Source organism: Empidonax traillii, unplaced genomic scaffold (genome assembly GCF_003031625.1).
Source record: "Empidonax traillii isolate 1590-97213 ecotype Southwest subspecies unplaced genomic scaffold, ASM303162v1 scaffold43:size1863611, whole genome shotgun sequence".
Lineage (NCBI taxonomy): Eukaryota > Metazoa > Chordata > Aves > Passeriformes > Tyrannidae > Empidonax > Empidonax traillii.
The window spans coordinates 655,606-679,959 of record NW_020955236.1 but is presented as its reverse complement, the minus strand read 5'-3'; the positions used below and the strand labels follow the sequence as shown (position 1 = coordinate 679,959).

Here is a 24,354-nt window from a genome sequence, read left to right as displayed (position 1 = left end):
GGTGACACCGCGCGGCCAAGATGGAGGCGGTGACTGAGGGCGGCTGGGAATCCCTGCCGGTGCCACTGAACCCGGGCGTGCTGCGGGCGCTGCGGGAGCTCCGCTTCCACCAGATGACCCCAGTGCAGGTGAGGGGCCGCTCCCCGCCGGCCCCAGCCCCGAGCTGTGGGCGCTGCGGGCGCTCTGCCCCCACCAAGTGACCGCGGTGCAGGTGAGGGGCCGCGCCCGCCGGCCCCGGGGGAGGGAGGCCGGGCTGAGGGGAGAGGGGGTCAGATCCGCGGCCACAGCGCTCCCTGGGCCCTGTAAAAGTCGCATCCTTGGCTTTCGCACCGGCTCTGCTTGGGTGGTGTTCGCGGACGGCTCTGGTGTCTCCTGGAGGGATTTCGCCTCTATGAGATTCCCCCCCTGTGGCCGATTCACCCACTCATGAGATGCTTCTCTTTTTCCAGTCCGCGACCATCCCGCTCTTCATGAGTAACAAAGATGTTGCTGCGGAGGCGGTGAGTGCTTGTCCTCGGCTTTACTTTTGGCTCAGGTATCGGAGATCTCGGGGATCTGACGCTGTTTCCCTCCTCGCAGGTGACGGGCAGTGGGAAAACCTTGGCGTTTGTGATTCCCATACTGGAAATTCTGCTCAGACGGGAGGAAAAGTTAAAGAAAATGCAGGTGGGGTCAGGTAATTCAGTTGTGAGTATATTTTTTATGATGTGTCAGTAAGATTAGAGGACTTCAGGGAGAGTATCCACATTTATTTTCCATAAATTCCTGTTTTCCATGGGCAGGTTGGAGCCATAATTATCACGCCAACGAGGGAACTGGCCATTCAAATCCATGAGGTGCTGTCACACTTCACAAAACACTTTCCCATGTTCAGGTGAGTGAACTTCAGCCTTTCCATGACCGTAATTCCTTCTCTCTGCCTCTCTCATTCATGAACCAGCGAAACTTAAGGACCCAAATCTTTGTGTTTTATTGTTTCAGTCAGATTCTTCTCATTGGTGGCAGGAACCCAATGGAAGATGTTGAAAAGTTTAAGGAACACGGGTGAGTGGATTGGCAGGGATTTCTATCGGTGCCTCAGAGCTCTGGTTTTCTCCCTGACAGGGATTTCAGACCAGGACTTTGGTCCTGTTGCTGCTCAAATGTGATGATGCTGCAAAAGTCTGTTGGGGTTGGCTGGGAAATTGTGGAGTCTTTGAGTGAGGAGACAGTGGGAAAGCATCTTATGTGACATCAGCACCATTTACCTGCTGTTTGGGCGAAGACCAGACCTGAAAACCGTCAGCACTGAATGTCTCAGTTCTCCCTGAAAATGTTTGGTGCTGATACTGATGACGAAGTTTGGATGGAATCATGTTTGCCTCTGGCTTTTGCATGGAGGCACCAAATATTCCTGATGATATCCTGAGCTTTTCTTGCCACAAGCGATGTGCTCTCCGCTGGGAGTTTTTCTCCCACCGCAGAGTGTCTGGAAGGCACTGCACTCTGGATGCAGATAGAATTGACAGAATTACTTGTTTTATTGATGGATTCAGGGCGGGTGTGTGCTGGGATACCAACATCAGCAGGTCTCTCAGATTCCCTGCCTTGTCTCCTCCCCAAACAGCGGGAACATCATCGTGGCCACCCCGGGGCGCCTGGAGGATTTGTTCAGGAGAAAAGGGGATGGGCTGGATCTCGCAAGTTGTGTGAAGGCTCTTGATGTGTTGGTGTTGGATGAAGCAGACAGGCTCCTGGATATGGGCTTTGAAGCCAGGTATTGAAAGAATAATTCTAATAATCCTCGAGTTTTTATTGAGCTCAAATGATTGATGTGAATGAGTGTGGCCTGCAATGATTTGTTCTGTTCTGTCTTTTATCTCTCTTTGCTCCATAAAGCAATTGCTAAGTGGGAAGAGAATCAGAAAAAGTGGATCCTTGATTAATACAGACTGTAAAATTTCTTTTGTTCTGATGTACATGAACACTTCTCTGTTGAAGATGTTTATTAACACATCATTATTCTCACATCAGAACAGCTTAGAACACTTTAACAAATAAACTTTGATCTCCTTTACTCTTTGTTTAATTGTTTCAGCAGGAGTTTGGCATGTGATGATAAAACCTTGTAAATTCCTGTAAACTCTTCCTTCGGTGATTAAACCCCATTCTGAGGGGGGAGCCTTGGGGACAATTACAATTTCCCTGTGTTTGCTTGCAGTTTAAATGCCATCCTGGACTTTCTGCCCAAGCAGAGAAGGACAGGCCTGTTCTCAGCTACTCAGACTCAGGAGGTGGAGAACCTGGTGAGAGCAGGACTCCGGAATCCCGTCCGGATCACGGTGAAGGAGAAGGGAGTGGCAGCAACCAACACCCAGAAAACTCCCACCCGCCTGCAGAACTATTACATGGTGGGAACCTGAGCTTTGGGAGAGCTTCTTATTCCCCCCTCCTTTTTTTCCTGGTTCTGTCAATAAGTTTTTAAGTCTTAGGATCGTGTTAATAGAGGAATCAGAAGTCTGTTTTCTGACTTTTCTTTTTTTCTCTTGCATTGTTTAGATCTGCAGAGCAGATGAAAAATTTAATCAATTGGTGCATTTTCTTCGGCAGCACAGACAGGAAAAACACCTGGTCTTTTTTAGGTAATTCTGTTGGTGTTTCATTGTGAAAACAGTTTTATTAATAGTGTTTTATCAAATTCCAAAACTGCCCACTGTTGCCAAGGATACAACTTCTTCAAAGTGAATAGTTTTGAGAGCTGTCTTGTAGAATATGGTGCCTAAAAGGAGATTAATGATTTCATCACGTGAGGATTGTGTTGAAGCAAAACAGAAATTTGATATGCAATTTTAAAGTAAGACACTATAGGTGATCATATGTAACTTATAAAAAATTATGTGCATATTTTACTTAAAAATAGTCAATAGTGTATATTTTTTAAACAATCCAGACCTTGGGTGTCTAAACCAGATTAAAAATGCAGCATAATCGTTTGACTTCATGCCTGTCCTTATCACCACAGCACGTGTGCCTGTGTGGAATATTATGGGAAGGCTTTGGAATCCTTGATTAAACAGGTGAAAATAATGAGCATTCACGGGAAGATGAAGCACAAGCGTAACAAGATCTTTACGGAATTCCGGAAGCTCCCGGGGTAAGACCTTGGGAATGGGCTGAACCAGCCAAAAGCCAGAGCACTGAGGGGCATTTGGGTGACTTCGTCTGACTGTTCTCCTGCTGCTTGAGCAGTTTAAAAGACCAGTTTTGCTGTGCTAAAATCGTCACTCTCTTTAAGTTTTTTAGTGAAACATTTATAGTAGTACCTTCAGCTGTGGTCAATGCAGTGCTGATTCAGAATTTGAATATGTAACAGGAAATTGATTTTTCTTAGAAATGCCATATAAATCACAATTTTCATAATGTTATGTGGACTTTTAGTTGGTGGAAGCTGCAGTTACCTTATATTTTGTCTCTTTTAAACCCTCAAATGGTTTTAATGTTCTGGTCCCCCATCCAGTGAAGATGCAGAACACAGAGCTGGGAGGGGGCTGGCTCTCTTTAAATGACAGTTTAATGACAATACACCTTTTCTCCCTGCCAGGGGCATTTTGGTTTGCACAGATGTGATGGCCCGTGGCATCGACATCCCAGAAGTGCACTGGGTTTTGCAGTACGACCCACCCAGCAGCGCAAGGTACAATTCCACATCCTGAGAACCTTTCCTGTCCGTGTGATCGTATAAACTGGTTACCAGAACTGTGGAAATCACATTAAATCACTGCCCCAGTGATTGCACATCCCCAGGCCCTCCTTGCTGCCCGTGTGACATTTCAGATCAGGCTGACAGTGCTGTGGTTGGGTTGTTGCAGCGCCTTCGTGCATCGCTGCGGTCGCACCGCGCGCATCGGCCACGGCGGCAGCGCCCTCGTGTTCCTGCTTCCCATGGAGGAGTCCTACGTTAACTTCCTCTCCATCAACCAAAAGGTTGGTGTGCTTTTATCCCACCCTAAAGCAGGAGAGAGCAAGGGGACAGGCTGATGGGAGCCTCCTGAGTGTGGAAGAGAAATGTGTGGGGCAATGAGTAAGGACAAGTTTTTTGTCCCTGAGGGTGTAAATGGTGCATTTGGGCAGTGCTGGTTTACAGTCCTGCCCCAGCCCTGCCACCAGCAGCTGACACGCTGCCCCCTCTGTGCTGTTCATCTCTGCCTCTTTTGCCATTCCTGCTCCTGCATTTGTGTAGTTGTATAAATTCTCCAGGGACCTGCTAATGAGATCAAAGCTTGACAAGGCACAAGATGATGTCGCCTCTCCAGGGCTGCAGTGTGGGAGCTCCTGCTGGGCCAGGACAGCTGTTGTGTGGGGCTGATGGTCCCCTGGTGTGCTGGAATGACCAAGGGGAAAGGGGCTCAAAGCTCCCTGAGGATTAACTGGACAGAAAGTGTGGGTTTGAGGTTTCACCCTGCACTTCACACCATCCAGCTGAACTTTCCCTTCGGTTTTGTTGTTTATTTTCTGCTTCTCAGTGTCCCATGCAGGAAATGAAACCACAAACCAACGTGTTGGATCTTCTTCCCAAACTGAAGTCCATGGCCCTGGCTGACAGGGCAGTGTTTGAGAAAGGGATGAAAGCCTTTGTGTCTCACGTGCAGGCTTATGCCAAACACGAATGCAATCTGATCTTCCGAATGAAAGGTAATCCCAGCAGGGCCAGTGTCCTCTCCTGTTCTTTTCAGAGAACAGGATTTGGTTTGGTATTGTTGTCCCCAAGCTTCAATTGCTGGTTCTCAATCTCAGATTCACTTTCTACAACATCAGATTTTGACTAAACTCCTGGTTTTTTTCAAGCAACTTGTTTCAAGAGAAAACATTTCATTATGGAGTTTGACCAAACCGATAAAAGTATAAATAAAAGGGACTTAGTATTGTTGGTGGTGTTAAGTTTAGAATGCAAACAATACACTAAAACAATTTTTTGGCTTTTTTTTCTTTCTTTAAATTAAGTTTTTATCCAGCAGGAAACTGACTCTATAATCTTTGTTTCAACAGATCTGGATTTCGCCAGTCTTGCCAGAGGTTTTGCATTGTTAAAAATGCCAAAGATGCCTGAACTAAGAGGAAAATGTTTCCCAGACTTTACTCCAGTCACTGTGAATACAGACTCCATTTCCTTTAAGGACAAAAATAGAGAAAAGCAGAGACAAAAGAAATTAGAACAACAAAGAAAAGAGAGAGAAGAAAATGAAGGGAAAAAGAAATTCATAAAGAACAAAGCCTGGTCAAAGCAGAAAGCCAAGAGGGAGAAGAAAAAGAAAGTAACAGCTAAAAGGAAGCGTGAAGAGGTAACTGTGTTATTGTGTTAAAATGCAAGTGATTATAGTGTCGAATGGCAGAGTGCCCTGGGATTTTAGTGTGGTGGAACTGATGGCTGTAAAGTAACTTTTTAGGACCTTGACAGGCGAATCTTAACAAAAAAAATTACAGAGAAGCTTTTTAAAGCCAAACACTAAACCAATTTCTCAGCACAAGTGTTGAGAAGAGTTACAGAGTTTCCTGGGTAGGAATTGAGTATTATTTCCTGCTTAGATACTCCTGGCAAAATCCAGGTTGTAATCTTCAGCTGTACAGAATGAAAACTGTCTGGTGTAGAGTTCAGTTTGTTGTTTTCAACTGCCAACAGGGCTCTGATATCGAAGATGAGGATATGGAAGAGCTGCTGAATGACACAAGACTCTTGAAAAGACTAAAAAAGGGGAAGATCAGTGAAGAGGAGTTTGAGAAGAAAGTAACAGGCAGCCAGAGCAGGCTCAAAGCAGAAACTGGTGCTGACACAGATTCTGAAGGCTGACACTTATTCTTTTACATTAAAATACTGCTTATTTCAATAAATCTGGATTTGTATAAAAAATGATGCAGAGAACAGAACCAGTCCAGTTTCTTCATGGAGAGACCTGGCATCCAGAAAGACACACAAACCAGCCTGCAGTTGTTGAGAGCAAAGCTAAAAGCACCGCTCTGGTGTGACAGGAGCTGCAATTTCCATCAGCAGCCTTGTGCGTGGTTTAATTTTGACTTTTTTCAGATACATCCCACAGGTCAGTAACAACACACCTCAGAACGAGTCTGAATACACCATAAGGTACTTTAATTTACAGTATCAAAATACTCCACCCATCTTTAAAATAATTTAATTTAGGTCTGTCGAAGCTGTAGTAACTTCTGGAATTTTTTCACGAGTGCTCCATAATTACATTAATCCTTATGATGTTGTTTCCTTGCCACTTTCCTGTAAGTTGTATCATCTTCCAAGTCCTACAGCCCTGCTGGTCACTGAAGATGATACATCCCGTGCAGGGAGTCCTGTGTGTTACAGGTAGAGCTTGATGAGTTCATCACTGACAGCGGAGGGAGTTAACACACCCAGGTCTGTGAACAGCAGCGTGATGAGTGATGGGGATGTGTAGTCGATCCAGGGATGCTCCTCTGTGAGATTCTGCCCTGTTTTCAGAGTGTCTGCTTTGTACTAGAAGGAAGCAGAGACCACCAGTTATCACACAACTGACTGCAGGTCAAACCCTCCTTGGGGCAGGAGTTGTACCACAGCCTTGAGCGGAGCTTTGTGGGAAAACTGAACGAAGTCAAGTGCAGAGACTGGTGCCACCTTGGTCTCAGCTGCTTTATCTTGTGTAAAAAGTACAATTTGTAGTCCTAAAGTGTACTGGTTTAATTGTTTCTAACCCTCATCTGCTCCTGCACTCCGAAGGAACTGCTCTAGGAACTGAATATTAGTATTAAGACAAATAATGGCTGTCTGGCACATGAGTGTACAGTGGAGCCACTCCATAACGTGCCACGGCACAGAGATCCAGATGGATGTGCTAAGAGGAAAATTCTTCATGGATACACCAGTGTGAACCTTAGCTGGGTAAGGTGGAATGAGAATATCTCTTACCTTAAACCTGTCAGGGACATCCTGCTGATTTAGAGGGAAAAGTCTCACAAACTTGAAACTTTCTGCTACCACATAAAATGGCTTATTCTGGGCTTTGGCACACACAGCAATTTGATTAGTGCCAATCTGTGGAGACAGAAAACAACATTGCAGACTCAGCGCTTGCATGACATAATATTGCCCAGTTTCCAATAGTAAAGAGACATTTACTGAAAAACATCCAGTAAAATAGTAGGCAAAACATCCAGTAAAATAGACTTTTCAAAAAGCCTTAAACTCTTCAACGGAGCCAAACTTTAAAAGTGCAGAATTCGGAGAACGATGGAAGAAACTCAGGATTACCTTGTTGATAATGCCTCCACTTTCAACCACTCCTTCAGCACCAACCAACACCAGGTCCACTTTCTCCATAATGTAGCTGTTCAAAGAGGGGAAAAGAACAGAAATGAGTAACTCAAGCAGGCTTGCACTTCCCTGCACCAGTCCACCCTCTTGTAAGTCCATCTGCTGTTACATTGCAGGTGCCTTGGAGGAACTGTCTTGGGCATTTTGAACTTCTCGAGGTTCAGATTTATTATAGTTCTTTCTTTTTCCATGTTTTGGGCTTGGACTAAGCAGTGCTAGTTTAGCAAATACCTTAAACCCCCCTCAAATGGGATCACTTATGCAAATGAGGGGGAAAGTAGCTCTTTGTGTAGATCCTCAGTTCTTTTCACAGATTTCTCTGAGTTCTACACTTAGTTCTGACTCGTCCTTTCATTCTAATTTGCAAAATCAAATACAGACACATTCTCCTAATTGTGCATCTGAAGGTGTAACTTGTTTAGCCTGCTTGATGACTATGACAAACTAATTAATAACCTCTGGAGTTTGAAAAAGCTTCTAGAAAACTTACAGGTAACACTGTCAAAATACAGCTGTGATGAAAAATATTAAGATTTCTGATCAGATTTACCCAACTGCAGCATCCAGGATCACAGTCACAGGAATGTTCAGCTTCCTCAGGGCTTTTGCCATTTTTTGCCTGTTAAAGAAGAACATGTTTGAACCTTAAAAAAATCTTTTCTTGAAAGACAGTGATAGGAAAATATTGTCTGAAAGACTGAAACCCATGACTGTCCACGTTCTGTTATTTGTAGAGCAGAAAATAAGTTATTGCATAGAAATGGAAGGCATTGTTAGTGTGGTGGTGTAAGTTGTTAGTGATGTGTATTATCCAGTGTGCAGGGTTTACTCCTTCACTTATGCAACAAAATATGCTCTGAAGTAATTATTTTATTTGGCACCTTCAAATGACATTGTTACCTATACATTTCACTATGCTATGATCAGGATAATCTGATTATTTTGCCCTATTTTTGAAGGAGACGATTAGAAATCAGTTGTCTCCCATATCTCAAGGGTAAAGCAGGTTGCCTGGCACTAACTGAAAGTTTGTAAACGTTTGAGGAAAACCTGGATAACAGCAATTAGAATATTTAGTATGGGAAGTTAATTACCAATATTGTTTAGGTTTTGGTTTTTTTTTTCACTTGTCCAAAATAATGTGATATTAGTGACAGCTGCCATTTAAAATGCTGCAGCCAAGCCTAGCAGCTTTGGTAGGCCTGATGGTGGCTGTAACTCACCCTGTTAACCAAGATAAAAACCAAATTAACGAGTACTTGCCCTGCTTGGTCTGGCTGTGACTCAGTAACATAAACACTGAATCGCTTCTTTGCCTCCACAGCCGCTTCCAGCACCCTGAGGACCACCCTGGAGTAGGCGTGGGTCAGGATTCGCTGCCAAAACAAAGGAAATTCAGACATTCCTTTTCGCTGAGCTTTGGGAAACCTTTACTTTTGTTAATAGTGCCGAAGTGAGAAGGGGAGTGACCCTGCCAGGCCCTACTCACAGCACCATCTCTGATGAACGGGTGGCACAGCTTGGCGATTTTGTTCCTCGAGAGAGACACTTTCCTCAGGAAGATCTCCCCGCGCTCGATCATGATTTCTTTGCACTTGGAGTAGTCCTGGAAGACAGCGGGATGGCCGGTGAGGCGGGAGGGTCCCCCGGCACGGCGGGGCCGGGCGGGACGGCCCGTACCGAGTACTCCAGGGACGTGAGGCTGATGAAGCGCAGGAACAGCTCCCCGCCGGACGACACGGCCACCGAGGAGTCCACCCGCGACAGCGTGTCGATGGCGTCCCGCAGGCTGTTCCGCAGGCCCTGGATGGTCTCCCCTGGGGACGGGCAGAGGGGCAGGGTCAGGGGCTGGCCCCGGGGACACGCGGGGTACAGCGGGGAGGGGGCCCGGGCCCACCTCGGTCCTGCTTGAGGAAGCCCAGCAGGGCGCGGATGGCGGCCACGGCCGAGGCCACATCGGGGTCGTCCCTCAGCTGCGCCCGGAAGGTCTCGATCAAGGCTGGAAGACAACGGGGCGCGTTGGCCCGGCCCGGCACCGCCGGAACCGTCCGCGCCCACCGCCCCCCGAAATCCCCTCGGTACCGTCCGTGCCCATCGCCCCCCGGTATGCCCCCGGTATGGTCCGTGCCCATCGCCCCCCGGTATGCCCCCGGTACCGTCCGTGCTCATCGCTCCCCGCTCCGCTCCTCCCGCCGCACCGGGGCGTGGGCAGGGCCGGGGCGCCTCCGGATGACGGAGCGCGGGGCCGGAGCGTCATCTGAGGCCGCCGGGAGCGGCTGCTCCTCCCGACCGGCGAGATGAGCGCGGGTGAGGCGGCGGGTGCGGGGGTATCGCGTTCAGGGTCCGGGGGTACCGCATCGGGGGTCGGGAGGTGCCGGGAGCGGGGCTCGGGTGTCTCGTGGAGGAGGCAGAGGCCGGAGCGGGGCTCTCGGTCACGGCTCTGTCAACCTGCACTGGGCTCCTCTGCCCCGACCCCCGAGTGACGCTGCTGTGTCGGTGCCTTTGCAGAGGACGAGCTGAGCCTGCTGGTCATCGTCATCGACACCAACCCCATCTGGTGGGGGAAGAGGGCGCTGGGAGAGGCGGAGGTACGGCCCTGGCACGGCCCTGGTACTGCTCGTGGCCATTGCTGGGGGGAACGGTGTCATTTTCTTTAATCGTTAGTAAGTGGGCAAGAGAGAGGATTAGTCTTTGACTTCTGAACTATCCTGGCGTTGTCAGCTATAGCGGGTATAAAGGATATCAGAACACTTTTCTTAACTGCAGTTATTTCACAGGTTTCTTCTGAGTTGCTTCTCTAACTGTTATTGTGCTGGATCTACTGTTTCCTTCTTTTGCAGCAGTTCACTCTGTCGAAATGCATCGATGCCGTGATGGTGCTGGGAAATTCCCACTTGTTCATGAATCGCACCAACAAACTGGCTGTGATAGCAAGTCACACACAGGAAAGGTAGAGCTGCTTCTTGACAGTGTAAAGGTTTAAAGTGCACTTTCCTATATCTGTCTTCTAATTTTCTCACTGAATTGAAGTGTATAACTGAAACCAAGTTAATGTGGGTAATATATCGTTGTCTTAAAAGAAGAAATTTAATGCCCAAAGGATTAAAAGTATTTTAAATTATACTTCAGAGTATTGCTATCAAAGCAAGAGTTTTTCTTATGAGATTAAAGGCAAACCATGAATCCTTGGCTTTTCCTCTGCTTTAGCCGTTTCCTGTACCCTGGGAAGCGCTGGGCTTCTGCAGATCCCTTTGGAGATGGAGGCAGTTCCATGGAATCGAATTGCTCTGGCAGCAAGGATGGGAAATATGAATTATTGACAGCAATAAATGATGCAATTGCAGAAGAGATTAAAGACCTCATGACAAAAAGTAAGGAGAAGAAAATTCTAGGCTTAATATGCAGAATTGCAAAATACTTGGACTCTCAAGGAGTTTTAGGAATTTTCTCTATTTTCATAATGTGAATTTTAATGTGTTTAAAGTAGATAAATTTATTATGCTTGACACTTCAGGTTTCTGCTTTTATACTGTTTTCCAAAGATAAAACTTGGAGTATTTGGTGTGGACAGTTTCAACAACTGTTTTTTATATCTAAAAGTAAGTTTTGTAACGTTTCTTGTATTGCAGCTGAGATGAAAGGCCAGCAAACAGAAACCCTGTTAGCAGGATCTCTTGCTAAAGCACTTTGTTGTATCCTTTTTATCACAGAATCTGCAAAGCCTTCATGTGTTTTTAAGACTGTTTCTTGTAATAGTAATTAAGTTTTACTATTCCTTTTCTCTTATAAGAAGATGTGGTATGAATCCTGGAGTAGTTTCCAAGAATGGAATGTAGATTCCTTAATATCAGCTAATGTAGACATCAACAAGATGAGCAAAGAGGTGAAAGGTAACACATTCTCCTGTTTGTAATACTTATAGGACAGGTTTTATTCTGAGCATTTGAAGTTACCCAATTTAAAGAAGGTCTGGGTGACAATGAGGAATAAAGGACTTGAACAACAGTCCACGTTCTTATGCAGATTTTCTGTTGTATGTGAGTAAAACTGGAACAGGAATCTCCTTTGAGGTTGAGAGGAATTAATCCACAGATTAGTCCTGGGACTGGACAACATGTTCGTACATATTATATCTGACCTGTTAGATCTAACATGCAAGAGGTTCAATATCTAACTGAGATTACAGAACTAAAAGGGCAAACTATGGTGGTGCAAACAATGTGCTGATGCATTTCTCTTTCTTTTTAATACTTAGCCAATCAAGAAATGAAATCAAGGATTTTGGTAAGAACTTTTGCTGTCAGTTTTTTTCTATTTTTAGTCCTCAAATCCAGTGATATATGTAGGCTAACAAGTTTGAGTTGTTTTATTTAGGTCATAAAAGCTGCAGAAGACAGCACGTTGCAATATATGAACTTCATGAATGTGGTCTTTGCGGCGCAGAAACAGGTGAAGCTGCTTTTCTTTACATTTATATTATCTTTTATTAATGTGCAAAGATGACAAATCAGTTCATTTCTGTTATGATTACGTTCTGATCAAGTGAAAGAGCTTTCTAATGGCTGTGCTGGCCCTGCATCTGCAAAAGCAGGTGCATTTCTATGTGGGGTGCATGGGCATTGGGAAAAAGTCGTGTCAGGAACACTGGTGGGGCTGTGTTGTCGGTCCCAGTTAAATTTGGTTTTCATGCATTTCCTCTCTTTCCTTGCAGAGTATTTTGGTTGATGCCTGTGTCCTGGACTCGGATTCAGGTCTTCTGCAACAGGTACAGACTTCCTGCTCTTGTTTGCTGTTTGTATTCATTCACAGGTACTTGATGCCAGGTAGTTCAACGTGTTCTTCTGCTCTTTTCCTTTCCTTTAAGGAAGAGTGGGTGTGGAAATATGTTCGGTGGATCTGACAGTTGTGTCATGCAGGCCTTGTGCAGTACAAGGACATTTTAAATATCCTGTTAACGTTGTAAAACAGCAACCTGATCACTGTCTCTGCTTTGCAGGCCTGTGACATTACGGGTGGCATATACTTGAAAGTGCCCCACATGCCATCCCTCCTGCAGTATTTGTTGGTAAGTCATTGAGGAAACACCCCAGGGTTTTTTCCCGTGTCAGATGTGAAACATCACTGAGGAGGAGATACAGCAGTACCAGTCCAATTCACAGAGTATTTTGCTCCTTCCCTGCAGTGGGTGTTTCTCCCTGACCAAGAGCAGAGGTCACAGCTGGTCCTGCCACCTCCTGTTCACGTTGACTACAGAGCCGCGTGTTTCTGCCATCGGAACCTCATTGAAATCGGCTACGTGTGCTCTGTGTGCTTGTCAAGTGAGTTTATGAATATTTAGGAGTCTGAGTTCTTACATTCAAATGACCTATTTTAGTGAAAGCCAATTCTTTTCTTTTCCAGTATTCTGCAACTTCAGTCCCATCTGCAGTACCTGCGAGTAAGTGTTTGTTCTTTGTACCTCAGGGCTGGGTGTGGAAATATGTTCAGTGGATCTGACAGTTCCTTTTTTTATGTTTGGTTGTTTTTGTTTTTCAGAACTGCTTTCAAAATATCATTGCCACCTGTCATGAAAGCAAAGAAGAAGAAATTGAAGTTAGCTGCATAACAACATTATGTAAATACATCATTACCTCCTCCAGTAATTCCATGAAATGGAACCTGCTGGAGAAATTGCTGGCACTTCTTATTGGATACGAAATAGAACTCTATGAAGTGCTATTACTTTTTTGTTAGGGGATAAGTATTTAAACAGGATGTCTTCTATGCAGCCCTTTAAGTAACAAATGACTGTATTACCATGTAACCTGTGCTGTTTTCCGTAACTAATTCTGAACTGTAAGAGGAACCAGAAGTTACATCCTGTAAAGAGACACAGCCTGTGAAGTTGTTCTGGCCACTGTAAAATATCCCAGTTCTCAGTTGTTTTCAAAGACAAGAAAGCTTTGGTTATTTTTGTTGGTATAGAGTTCAGAATGACCAGTTCCAGTGTGTAGGATCAGAACCATAGCATTATGTTGTTCAGGGACTTCAGCTCCTTGTTAGCAATTTTTGGACTGAAGCAGCATCAGTTCCAAAAGAAATGAGCCAACATTTTCAAGGTGGCTTGGGAGCCACTTGAATAAAAAGGTGCTAATTGCCCTACACGTGCACTCACATGTATTTGTAATCCTTTGACTATATTGTCCTTGTGGTACTTCTTTCTCAATTTGATATATCTTCATTTGGGAATAAAAAGGCCTCCCCTTGTTTAAAATAACACCAATAAATGCAGAATAACTGCTTTGTCTTTAAGATTGTATTTTGAAACTGGAAAACAAAAAAATGTATTTTTAATATGACAGCAGGCATGCTTCTTTTTTCAGTACGTGGGTTTACATCTGGCATTTGAGAAGAACAACATTAACCAAACAATATCCCCATCTAAAAAGTAACTGTAGTTTGGAGGTTTAGCCTGTTTTAGTAACTGCCATTCTCCTGAAAGGAATACAGAGAGGAATTGTTTCCTACATAGAAAAGGTCTAATTTTTGTCTTCCTAATGTCTACACAAGAATTTGTCATGTCTTGATACCAGGTTTTGTCACTGTAACAGCTTTAGTGCCAGTTTTTTCCAGGCTTGCCAGAGTACAAGGCGAGCTTTTTTGATTGCCAAAAGCCATTTTGTGTGAAGGCTGTATTTATAATTTACTTTGTATAAAACTTTTGTAATAAAAACTGTTTCTTTTGCAAGTGTGGCCAAATATTGCTTTAATGACATATTTAAGGGTGAGCTAAATGGCTTTGTTGGATTTTTATTGTTGTGAGTGTAATGGTGTGATGTGACATTTGATGGTGTCAAAACTTTTCACTGTTTATACATTTTAACACCACAGGAATTAGTGTTCAATGGCTGCAAGTTACATAGTTCTCTTATTAATTAATATTGTATCTTCTGTTGGTTAATGATTCTCTTGCTTCTCATGCTAGTTAGTGCTATGCTCAGTCTTTTTCTTCCTTTGGGTGGGGGAGTTTCTTGGGCCCATGGTTGCAGATCCGTCCCTGCCGGAATTTCCTTTTACCCACTTGGAGCTGATTCCAGTCCAGTTGCTCATTTGGGTTTATTAATTTTTTCCTTACCTTGGGAGTTCCACCAGCTGTCCCCGCGACCCGTAAATTCTTCACTGTGCTCACTGGCAGTGGCACATCCTTCCTCCCTCGTATTGTTGACCTCCCCTAGGCCTGAGATCACTGAAGCGTGGTCAAACCCTAAACTTTAACAAGGCAATTCTACCAACAAGCAACTTATTTTTCTAATACACAGACATCACACAGAGAGCTTGCTGACATCCAAGCTATCTGTTTCGCGGGTTAAATCTCCCTTGCTGATTAGGCTTGAAAGTAATACAAAGACCAAACATCAAAGAACATCCTTTATTAGGATAATTGATCCGTATCCCACATTTCGTGTCGGGCCCGTCGCTCCCGGGGCCGCCTTCCCTGAGGGGGCGGTCGTTCCCGCCCTCACGGTTGCCATGGCGCCGCGCTGGCGCCGCAAGATGGCGGCCGGGTGGCCGCCGTAGGCGATATGGGCTTTCTCGGCCTCGGGGCGCTGCTCCTGCTGCTGCTGCTGCTGCTGTTGGCGGCCCCCTGCCCCGGGCAGCGCGCCGAGGACCCCGGTGGGTTGAGGGAATGAAGCGCCGCGGGGAATGGCGGTCTCTGGGGGTGTGGGGATGAGGGTCCCGCCCGGGTGGGTGTGAGGGGAGGTCGCGGATCCGCCGAGGGTTCCCCCGGGGACGGCGAGGTTGGAGGGCCTGGGTGCCCCTGGCCAAACACGGACGTCTGGGGGAGACTCGGAGAGGGAGGATGGAGCTGTTTGTGTCGAACCTTTCAACCTTGGTAAAGTTTATAACACCTAAATATGTCTTACATATGTTACCTTTTTTTCAGTCAGTGTGTTTTAAGACTTGTTTCTTTCTCTTTTTAGTCTTTCAGCCTTCATTTATCCATATGTCAGGGCCCAGAGTCAGTTCATTTTTTCTTGGAAATTCTTCAGGAGTTAACTTTTCTGTAATTATAAGTCCAGAAAATGAAGAGACAGGTAAGAACACTTCACCTCCCCTCTCCCCCCTCATGCAAATAGAGAAGTTTGAATTATTGGAACACTTTTTTTTTTGCTATAGGAAAATTGCAAGTTGCAAATTGCAGTGGAAGTAAAAGAGCCGGTGATTGGAATTTGGATGTAACACCTGGCGTGGTATGTAAAGTACCAATTCCTCCCTAAAATGGGAATGATTGTCATATATTGAGGGCTAATTAAATACCAGCATAATGTTAATGTGCTAACAACTCTATTAGAATCTGTTACTCCTTGACACATCGTGTGGATGCCCTTGCTGGAGTTTGCTGAGGTGCAGCTTTGACACTGCTCCCTTGTTCTCCTCCTCTCCAGAACTGGTTGTATTTCCTGGCTGGCTGCAGCATTTGAGGCTGTTTCAGCTCTGCTGGAAGCATCTACTAGAAATAAAAAAGTATACAGGATGGGCTCTGGATCATCTAGATTTCTTAGGCTTGTCTTCAGTGTTATATGAAATTCTTTAGGGGTTTTATCAACTCTGGCATTATTCCAGTTTTTGACTGAAAGGAGCTGTAAAATCTGAAATTCCCTTTTTCTGAGGTAACTTAATCTGTGTGGATGCCCTAAAAAGTCCTCTGTGTGTTCATATCCCTGCTGTACTTGCATATCACAGTAGCAAACCTTTTGTCATTCCAACTTTCTCCAACTCCCGCTATTCAACCTCATTCCAGCTTCTCTCTCAGAAGCTGACGAGTGGTATAACTAAGAGCAATTTCATACAAGGCATAAAAGCTGTCAAACTTTATTCTTCATTTTCCAGAACGCTTCCAAAGTGACTGTAAGCCTGAGCAGAAAGCTGGAGCTGTGCTTGCCCAATGCCACTGACTGCTGCCCCTCACCTCTCTGTGTGCTGGAGACACTCCAGGTTTTGGCTTGCCGTGGCTCAGTGAGGCTGGCACAGCTCCTGATTCAAGCTGAAATATTTGCCAACTCTTCCTTTGCAGGAAATGTCTCAGGTAAGTGTTTAGATATGTTAAAGGGAAAAAAAAAAAAGGCATTTTGGCTGTTCTTTTCCTCTCTACGTGGAAAAATTGGGATTCGGGCAGCAGTAAGAGGTACTGAGTAATAATGGGATTTTAAAAAAGGTTTCTTCACGATCAGAATAAACTGCAGTGTCCATGGTGTGTTTATTTGGATTTCAATCCACTTAATCTGATTTTCTCCTCTTCTAATTCCAGAAAATGCAACTATCATCCCCAACCAGGCCTTTCAGCCCTTGGGCTCTTGTCCTTGTGATTTAACAGCTGGAGCTTGTGATGTTCGTTGTTGCTGTGATCTGGTACTTATTTCCTATTAAACTTTGATTAAGTGTTTGCAAAGTTTCCGAACTCTCTCTGTTGTCTGGGAGGAGTGAAAGGTGCTGAATGCTTCAGCCTGGCTGGGCCCCAGGGCTTGTTTGGATTTTCCAGTATTTCCAGTAGTAAATACGACCTCTGTCTACAAAAGTGTTTGATTGATCTGTAAATATGGCTGCAGTGCCATTGCTGATGCAACCACCACGCTAAAAATGAGCATTCCTTTCCTTTCAGGAGTGCACACCAGACATGAAGCAGTTGTTCAACGGCTCCTGTTTCACTGGGGTGTTTGGTGGGGATGTCAACCCCCCTTTTGATCAGCTCTGCTCTTCCCAGTTGATGGAATACACCCCTGAGTGGTTTCCCTTCCTTTGTGTGCAGTCTTCTCTTGACAACACTCCATTTCTTGGCTATTTTTATCATGGCTCTACGTAAGTCTGAAGAAAAATAATTTTCTCACCATACACGTTAGACATGCAAATGAACCTGTTTTGATATTGGAAGTTAGATTGAAATTAGGATTTTAGGGTGTGAACTTTAAATGCAAATGGAGAAATGTCATTGGTGCTGTATTAGAATGTGGGACATGAAAGCAAATGTGCCTTTATTTATGTGAGGTAGAGAATAAAGGATTTTTTAACTTGTTTGCAGTTCTACACCCAAAGTTCCTGCCTTTACAATCCCATTACAAACTTCTCCTGGGAGACTTTTCACTGGTTACAGACAAGGAGATCCAATCATAACGGAAGAAGACGAGTATTTTACCGTTCCCCAGGTAATCACTTTGTGGGTTTTTTTGACTCCTGTTGGTTTGTTTGATACTTTTCCATACATCCCATTCCCTGTGCCCTTGTAACCAGATTCACCAACTTGCTCTTGTGAAGTGGTGGAATATATTTTTCACCAAAAACAAAAAAATTGAAAACAAAGCAGCACAAAATCATTATTAAAAGAAAACATCTTTCCTGATCCCCCTGCCCATCTCCCCAGAAATCATGTTTTAATTATTTCAAGAGGTAAAAGCAATCTTGGCAATGTGTTAATAGTTCGTGACTTACATATTCTGTATGAGCAAGATAGTTGGCTTTGAATCTCAGCCATCTGGTGATACTTCAAATTCCTCTTGTATTTTAGAGACACTTGTTGGTTATAATTATTGTGACAAATTAGTGTAAAGCCAGACTGTACAAGTGCTTTTAAAATGTTGACCTCTGCTTTGCTACAGACTGAGGTATTTTGGTAACATTTCTGTTCCCCACCTGCAGCGGAGCCTGGCTGGGCAGTGTGCTGGGAATGCTCCCTTGGCCTTTCTCCAGGACCTGGATGTCAAATGCCTGAGCAGCCTGGAGTCCTACAAGGAAGGGCTGCCCCACCGCGTGAGGATAAACACTGGCACTGCAGGTATGCTCCCTGAATCCCACCAGGAATGTGTTCCCTGTTTCTAGAGCTGTTGGAACAGAACAGAACAGACCCCAGGGCTGTTGGCACAGTATTTACATGTAACATTTGTTATCTGGGGGCTGTAGTTCAACCTTTGGGGATGTTTTGTTCCTGATGACCTTCGAGGAAGTGTCCCTCTATTTCCCAAGATTTAGCACGTAAGAACTAGTGGGATTGGCCTTTGTTTCCCATGTCCCTGTTTCTGGTGACTCCTGCTGGTTATGGCTACAACTGGCAGGGCAGCATCTCTGCCATTTCTATTCCCAGAGTGTTGCAGAGCCCTTTTCCTGTCAGGAGGGTGCGGTATCAGCACGTGAGAATCACTGAGGAGTAGTTACTCTGCGTTACAAAAGCAAGCACTTAGGGAAGAGTCATTCTAGGCTTTGAGATAATATGATTACCAGCATGAAGATATTTTATTTTATGCTCCAGAACTGTCTGATTTTGTTAGTCTATCTAGACCCAGAGATAATTAGCTATGCTTTCAAAATGCATAAAAAGTTTGGGTCTTTATCAAAATTAATTCTCTAAATAATTTTCTACTCCAGTGTTCATAACAGCAAGGATGTTGTGAAAACAGTAGGTCTGTGTTTCTTTTTCATCCTCAGACTTCATCCAGCAAAATGTCGCCTACAGAACCATCACTGACAGGAGCAAATTCATCACTGAAAGTGGTATGTGTCTTCCATTTAATTAACTTACCTAACCTGGACTGTTTATGAAATAGATTATTTTGCTGCCTAAAATGTTTACCTGCTGCACTTCTTAGGAGGAATTAGTGTGTTAACTAACACTGAAAAAGTAAAGTGGCTTCCTGCAAAGCAGGAAGTATTTAATTTACCCCAGTTTGTTTAAAGTTGGTCAAGAAATCAGGACCCTTATATTACACTACATTTAATTTTTGAGAAGAAAAAAACCCAACAATGACAATAAACAAAGACAGAAAGAATGCTTAAAAAAATCTCCAGGCTGAAGATGTAAGTGAGGAGGGCAGACTGTGAGGGGATGTGATGGGCTCTGTTTTGTAACTTCTGGTGCCCTTTTAAGGGCCTTTTTCAGCAGATGTTTGCTGTAGGACAGTGGTTCCCAGTCAGTGGAGGATAATCAGCTGATGGAATCCAAGCTAAGGAGTTTTTCTGGGCAGTGATGGCTGAGGGGAGTCCCCAGTGCACAGAAGGGCATCAGCTGGGGATGTGAAGTCCAGTGCTGTGTTCTTGTGCAGAGAATCAGCTACAAAAGGACCTGGAACTGCTGATGTTCAAATACTGATAAATTGGGAGATTGTCCCATTGCACATTGAAACAGGAAAATCATTTCTCCGAAAGATGAATGTTGTAACTCCCAGAATTTTGCCAGGGTTTTAATATGTTCTTTTTGAGCTCTCTAATTAGGATGCTTTTCATTATGACCTCTTTTTTTATTTTTTTATTTCTCTCTGCCAGAAAGCCTTCATCCTGCCCAGGCTCTGTGTCAAAATGTGACTTTTGCAGAGCATTATACATTCATTTACGAGGACAAGAACATTGAGCAAGTAAATGTCACAGTCTTCCTTGGAAGTTTGTGTGATGGAGGTATCAGAACATTTTGTGATGATTTTTTTTTATGGTATTGTTTTCTTCAACATGGAAATTCTGGGATAGAATCTCTTATTTACTAATACTTCTTAAAACAAATTTCCCCTGGGATCTGCAAAGGGAAGTTAAAGGGGTTATTTTTATTGATTTATATTATTTTGAATCTCCTGTTACTAATGAAGGGTCGAAGTTTGTATCCTACACAGAGCAGAGTTTTTGTTAATTTAACCCCATACTCTCTGCTAATTTACTCATTTAAAAGTAAAGTCCTATTTTTTTCTTTTACCAGAAATACTGACACAGAGATTCACAGTTGAATTTCTGAGTTCAAAGAGTGCTAATGAAGAAGAGCTGCCCGAGAATCCAGGTATTAATACTTTATTATTTTGCCTATTAAAACTAAAAAAAAAAAAAATTCTACTGTGCAGATTATTTAAAGTGAGGCTATTCCCACCCTAATGGAAATGTCTGGTCATTTACCTCAAGACTGATGATTTACCCATCTGTCTTTAGGTTACCAAGTTGGAAAACCAGTGAGAGCTGCAAATATAAATGCTTCTGATCCTCTGGGAATCCTAAACATTTGGCAGCCAGGTACTGGCTTGTGAGGTTGCAGCTTCAGCTGCAGTTAATGCTAAAATGTTGGGCCTTTGTTGGTTTTAGGATTTAAAAAAAAAAACAACCATATTTTAGTTAAAAATCTGCCCCAGATTTTGCTTTTCTTTCCCAAGCCTTTAAAGGATGGTGAGAAAGCCTCTAATGCTTTCTTGCAAAATGTAAATTGAATGGACTTGTATCTCTTTTTGAACTCTACCACGATGGGTTTGCATTCCAATGTTTGATGTTTTGCGTAAAACTGAAAGCTGCAGATCCAGAGGTGGATACAGGAAAGCTCAAGTCAGATGCTTTCATTTCACAGCTGGCAGAGGTTTGTGTTCATCAGCAACTCACACACCAGTTTTATTTGGAGTAGACTCCTACTCTGGGTGCATTCTGGAAGTTGGGATGAACGAGGATTGCAGCCTTTTAAGGTGAGCCACATAAGCTGAATTGTTTCTCCCTGCATCCCTCTTGTTGGTCATTACATGATTGTCTGCAAATGCCTCTTACCAGTTCTTTTTAAATACTCATGTGTGTGTTTCAGCTTTCTGGGGTTCAAAGTCTCCCTTTATTTTTAAAGGGAAATGATAATAATAATTATTATTATGAGGATTGTGTTGGGGTGGAATTCTTTGCCATTTCTTCCCTTCCACAGATAACTCAGGGGTTCAGGTTTATTTTTGTGTACAGATTTACCTCCTGGGGGATGTTACTTTCTTATTTTGCAGAGGAAACGTAACTGAGAAATTGAATTCGTTAATACAAGCCACTCACATTGGAAAGAGGGACAATTCCAGTTACAGTGATCCAGAGGACTGGGTGGAAATTATCCGTAAGTGAGGTTTGTGTTGTTCTTTACAGTCTAAATGTGCCCAGAAACTGAAGAGAGCAGCTCCAAATAAACCCCAAAAGTCATTTCAAATGCCTGGGGTACTGAGATGTCTGGATCCATCTCTCCATGCATGTGGACACACAGGCACATAACTCAGTTTGCGTGTGGATACTGAATATTTTACTGCCAGCCTGTGCAAACGACTTTGCCTTTACCTGTTGGTAAATAGATATCAACAGATAAATATGTAATCCTTTAAATAATAAGAGTGTAATAATTTTCTTTGTGTGTTTTTTTATTTAGGGAAAGCATTTTTAATCTGTTTCTGTGTGACAGTTACCAGTGTTTCACTGGACTGTGACAATAATCTAACTATGGAATAAATGATGTTTTCTGTAATATTTACATTTAAATAACTCTGTTCTCCTCAGGTCTTGATCCATTGAATTCTGATGCCAATGTGAGCACTGGAAGCTTAAAAGGCTTTTGTCCAGATATTCCTGCGAACCTGAATATTCACATCATGTTTGCTGAAGTGGGAGCAGTGCAAGGGATTCCCCAGCACCAGATTCTTGCAGTGCAGATCAGGTAGAGAGAGTTGTGTCTCTGGTTATCTGACAGAAGAAATGTTTCATTTTGTGCCTTCCTTACCTACCAAATCCAGCTTTAAACATTAAGAAACAAAAAAATGGTGGTTTGTTACTTACAATTTTTACGAGCCCAAATTCCTTTGGTCACAACCAGGTTAGCTTTTCTCGTTCTCAAATGAAAAAAAAAAAACAAACACCTAAAACTAGTGCTTAAAAACCCCATCATCTTTCTACTTCCCTTTAACTTGAAATAAAACCTGTGATGCTGCCAGCAGTGGGCAGACCCAGGGCACATCCCCTCAGGAGAATGTTTTAATTCCTTGTCACGTGGTGGAAGCGGCAACATTGTCCTGTGTTCTGGCTTATCCCACTGCAGAGCTCCCTTGGGAGCTCTGCAGTGGGATAAGCCAGAACACAGGACAATGTTGTCACTTGATTGTGCCAAATGATTCAGTCTTTCCTGAAACGGAATTTTCACTTTGCAAACGCTTTCCTCTCCTCTGCCCAGTCAATCCCCATTAAATAAATGGGATTCGCTTCCATTTTAGCTCATTTCCAGACTCGGGTTCTCCCCCTGCATGGGGGAAAATCCAGGGATTATCGACCTCCTTCCAAATACGCTGTATTGGGTCCTTTCGTGGTCGTGTTTAGGCTGTAAATTTTCATTTACAGCCCTCAAGTAAAAGCTGTGTTTGTTGTTACAGTTACTCAACAGTGCTGTGGCAGTTCCAGTGTGGGCTGAGCTGTGGGAACACCCTCAGCTCCCTGCCCATCACGGCCTCTGTCCAGTTCATTGAGGTCCCAGCTCAGCCACCTGTTCAAAAATTAAGGTAGTTTTGATAAAAAACATTGATAACTTCCCACTGTGCTCAGCACTGTGAGCAGCACTGACCAAAAGGCTCCTTTATTTCCAGATACCACAGGATTTATATGGAATTTGACTGCAATCAAAATGACGTGTGCCTGCAACAACTGCTCTATCCACTGACACGGTTTTACACAGGTGAGGACAGTGAACAACCAGCCACATTTCCTTCAAACATCATTAGAGGTGTGGGGTTCAGTCTGAAAGAATGCTTTGTGGGGGGGAATTAAAGCTTCTCCTTTAATTGTTTCTTTGACAAGGCATTAATTTCTTAGTTAGGCTAGTGGAAAGAAATAATTACTAGATGTACTTTCGGGGCAAGCTTGAAATTTTGTGAGCATCAGTTTGGCAGAGAGAGGTTCTTTTTCACTCCCCTGTGGGGTTTGGAGGGACATGTGCTGGTTAAGGCAAAGAATATGTCACTTTATGACGTTGTTCTGTGATTGTAGCACTGTCAGAGTGTGTCATTGCTCTGGAAGGGTGGAGGGAGACTTTATTTCTCACCTTGCCAGCAAAAATTTGCCACGTTGTTAAGACAGATAATTTTTAAATTTCTTCTGTGTGAAACTGTGGTGGATTATGTTTCATGGGAGACTCCACAGATTAAATGTGTGGGATTTCAAGGGGCATCAAGGCCCTTGGACTCTTCTGGGAGTGCCATGGACAGAGGCAACTGCCTGTGTTTATTATCTGCACAATTTCAGGGACTAAAGTTAACAAAGCATCAAGTTTCACAAGTACGAAGCATTTTATGTCCTTGCTTTGTGCTGCATTAATGTGTATACTTTAATCTGTCTAAACTAAAATTTAGGTCTCATACACTTATACTTTTTTTTCTTTTTTAATTTTTTTTGCAGGAGAACCATATTCCCAGTGTCTTGCTAAAGGCCTGCTACTGGCATTTCTTGTTTTACTTGCAGTAATTATGAGCAGCCCTTGGTTTTCTAAATTATGGAACAGATAGGTAAAAATTATGGAGAAATATTCTTGGATCTTGTAGACAATTTGTATAAACATTTAAAAATACATAAAATCGGTACTTTTACATACAGAAAATGGCTGTGTTATTTAAACCAAGAGTAAAAAATTATTTTTAAGCTCCAGACTCTGTGTTGGGAGCAGCAAAGTGCAGAGTTGACTTCAAGAGGGTGGCGAGTTCAACCCAGAGGCTGCAGCAGGGCTGGGCTCATCCTCATGGATGGATCTTTATCCTCTCGAGCTGCTTCTCTTCTCCTGCAGTAGAAGCTCCTCTTCCCACCAAACTCCTATTTTTGGAGCAGTGGGCAGACTGCTCACACTTCAGAAAAGTCACAACACTTCAGCTCTTTTCATGTGTCCACCTGAAATTCTCTTTTCCAGTTTAATGCTTTGCATTGGCAACCTGCTGTGTCTGACCTGGGCTCCACAGGGCGGGAAACATTCATCGATGGTCCTCAGGTGGAGAAACACAATATTGTGATTTCTTTGTGGTTTGGATGGGCCACAGAGTTGATCCAAGAACTGGAGAACCTCCCCTGTGGGAACAGGCTGAGAAGGTTGTGTGGAGACCTCAGAGCACCTTCCAGTATCTGAAGGGAACCAGAGAGGGGCTCTTTGTCAGGAGCTGTAGTGATAGGACAGGGAGTAATGGATATAAACTGAAAGAGGGGAAATTTAGGCTGCATATGGGGAAGAAATTTTTCCCTATGAGGGGGGTGAGGCCCTGGCACCAGGT

The 24,354-nt window shown here is 43.8% G+C and overlaps 4 protein-coding genes across 8 annotated transcripts in view; 3 read left to right on the top strand and 1 right to left on the bottom strand.

The window, feature by feature from the left end:
- Positions 1 to 5,896, top strand: part of DDX55 (DEAD-box helicase 55) — an 8,282-nt gene extending 2,386 nt beyond the window's left edge. The window contains exons 1-14 of one of the 2 annotated variants that reach the window (XM_027878567.1): positions 12 to 128; positions 450 to 500; positions 580 to 666; positions 783 to 874; positions 982 to 1,044; positions 1,607 to 1,756; positions 2,201 to 2,390; positions 2,539 to 2,621; positions 3,002 to 3,133; positions 3,581 to 3,673; positions 3,849 to 3,963; positions 4,503 to 4,671; positions 5,026 to 5,318; positions 5,657 to 5,896. In XM_027878567.1, the coding sequence (XP_027734368.1) occupies positions 21 to 128; positions 450 to 500; positions 580 to 666; positions 783 to 874; positions 982 to 1,044; positions 1,607 to 1,756; positions 2,201 to 2,390; positions 2,539 to 2,621; positions 3,002 to 3,133; positions 3,581 to 3,673; positions 3,849 to 3,963; positions 4,503 to 4,671; positions 5,026 to 5,318; positions 5,657 to 5,824 (1,794 nt within the window). In that variant the 5' untranslated portion in view covers positions 12 to 20 and the 3' untranslated portion in view covers positions 5,825 to 5,896. Of the gene's footprint in view, positions 1 to 11; positions 129 to 449; positions 501 to 579; positions 667 to 782; positions 875 to 981; positions 1,045 to 1,606; positions 1,757 to 2,200; positions 2,391 to 2,538; positions 2,622 to 3,001; positions 3,134 to 3,580; positions 3,674 to 3,848; positions 3,964 to 4,502; positions 4,672 to 5,025; positions 5,319 to 5,656 lie in introns of those variants that run through there. The other variant, XM_027878568.1, reaches the window with a different exon arrangement.
- A 99-nt stretch (positions 5,897 to 5,995) lies between these two features.
- EIF2B1 (eukaryotic translation initiation factor 2B subunit alpha) lies at positions 5,996 to 9,571 on the bottom strand. Its single transcript, XM_027878592.1, has 9 exons — positions 9,490 to 9,571; positions 9,231 to 9,332; positions 9,014 to 9,150; positions 8,823 to 8,939; positions 8,597 to 8,709; positions 7,884 to 7,952; positions 7,271 to 7,346; positions 6,929 to 7,054; positions 5,996 to 6,499 (listed from the first exon to the last, which is right to left on the bottom strand). The coding sequence occupies exons 1-9, from the start codon at positions 9,500 to 9,502 to the stop codon at positions 6,344 to 6,346; spliced, it is 909 nt and encodes a 302-aa protein (XP_027734393.1). The 5' UTR covers positions 9,503 to 9,571; the 3' UTR covers positions 5,996 to 6,343.
- GTF2H3 (general transcription factor IIH subunit 3) lies at positions 9,529 to 14,060 on the top strand. Of its 4 annotated transcripts, none has more exons than XM_027878588.1 (13): positions 9,529 to 9,640; positions 9,842 to 9,921; positions 10,177 to 10,283; positions 10,541 to 10,704; positions 10,963 to 11,025; positions 11,194 to 11,223; positions 11,589 to 11,617; positions 11,708 to 11,782; positions 12,045 to 12,098; positions 12,330 to 12,398; positions 12,516 to 12,638; positions 12,750 to 12,770; positions 12,869 to 14,060. In XM_027878588.1, the coding sequence occupies exons 1-13, from the start codon at positions 9,631 to 9,633 to the stop codon at positions 13,064 to 13,066; spliced, it is 1,023 nt and encodes a 340-aa protein (XP_027734389.1). In that variant the 5' UTR covers positions 9,529 to 9,630; the 3' UTR covers positions 13,067 to 14,060. The 4 variants fall into 4 exon arrangements, with proteins under 4 accessions (XP_027734389.1, XP_027734388.1, XP_027734391.1 ...); XM_027878587.1 differs by having other exon boundaries at positions 10,174 to 10,283; XM_027878590.1 differs by having other exon boundaries at positions 12,516 to 12,651; positions 12,734 to 12,770; positions 12,869 to 13,067.
- Positions 14,061 to 14,849: 789 nt separating this feature from the next.
- Positions 14,850 to 24,066, top strand: TCTN2 (tectonic family member 2). The gene is made up of 19 exons (XM_027878562.1): positions 14,850 to 14,986; positions 15,295 to 15,408; positions 15,491 to 15,564; positions 16,205 to 16,400; positions 16,623 to 16,723; positions 16,974 to 17,170; positions 17,391 to 17,514; positions 18,005 to 18,140; positions 18,788 to 18,853; positions 19,622 to 19,750; positions 20,043 to 20,120; positions 20,267 to 20,347; positions 20,673 to 20,784; positions 21,082 to 21,185; positions 21,617 to 21,773; positions 22,480 to 22,605; positions 22,690 to 22,778; positions 23,498 to 23,609; positions 23,643 to 24,066. Exons 1-18 carry the CDS (start codon positions 14,896 to 14,898, stop codon positions 23,602 to 23,604), a joined length of 2,082 nt encoding a protein of 693 aa, XP_027734363.1. The 5' UTR covers positions 14,850 to 14,895; the 3' UTR covers positions 23,605 to 23,609; positions 23,643 to 24,066.
- Positions 24,067 to 24,354: the final 288 nt, after the last annotated feature.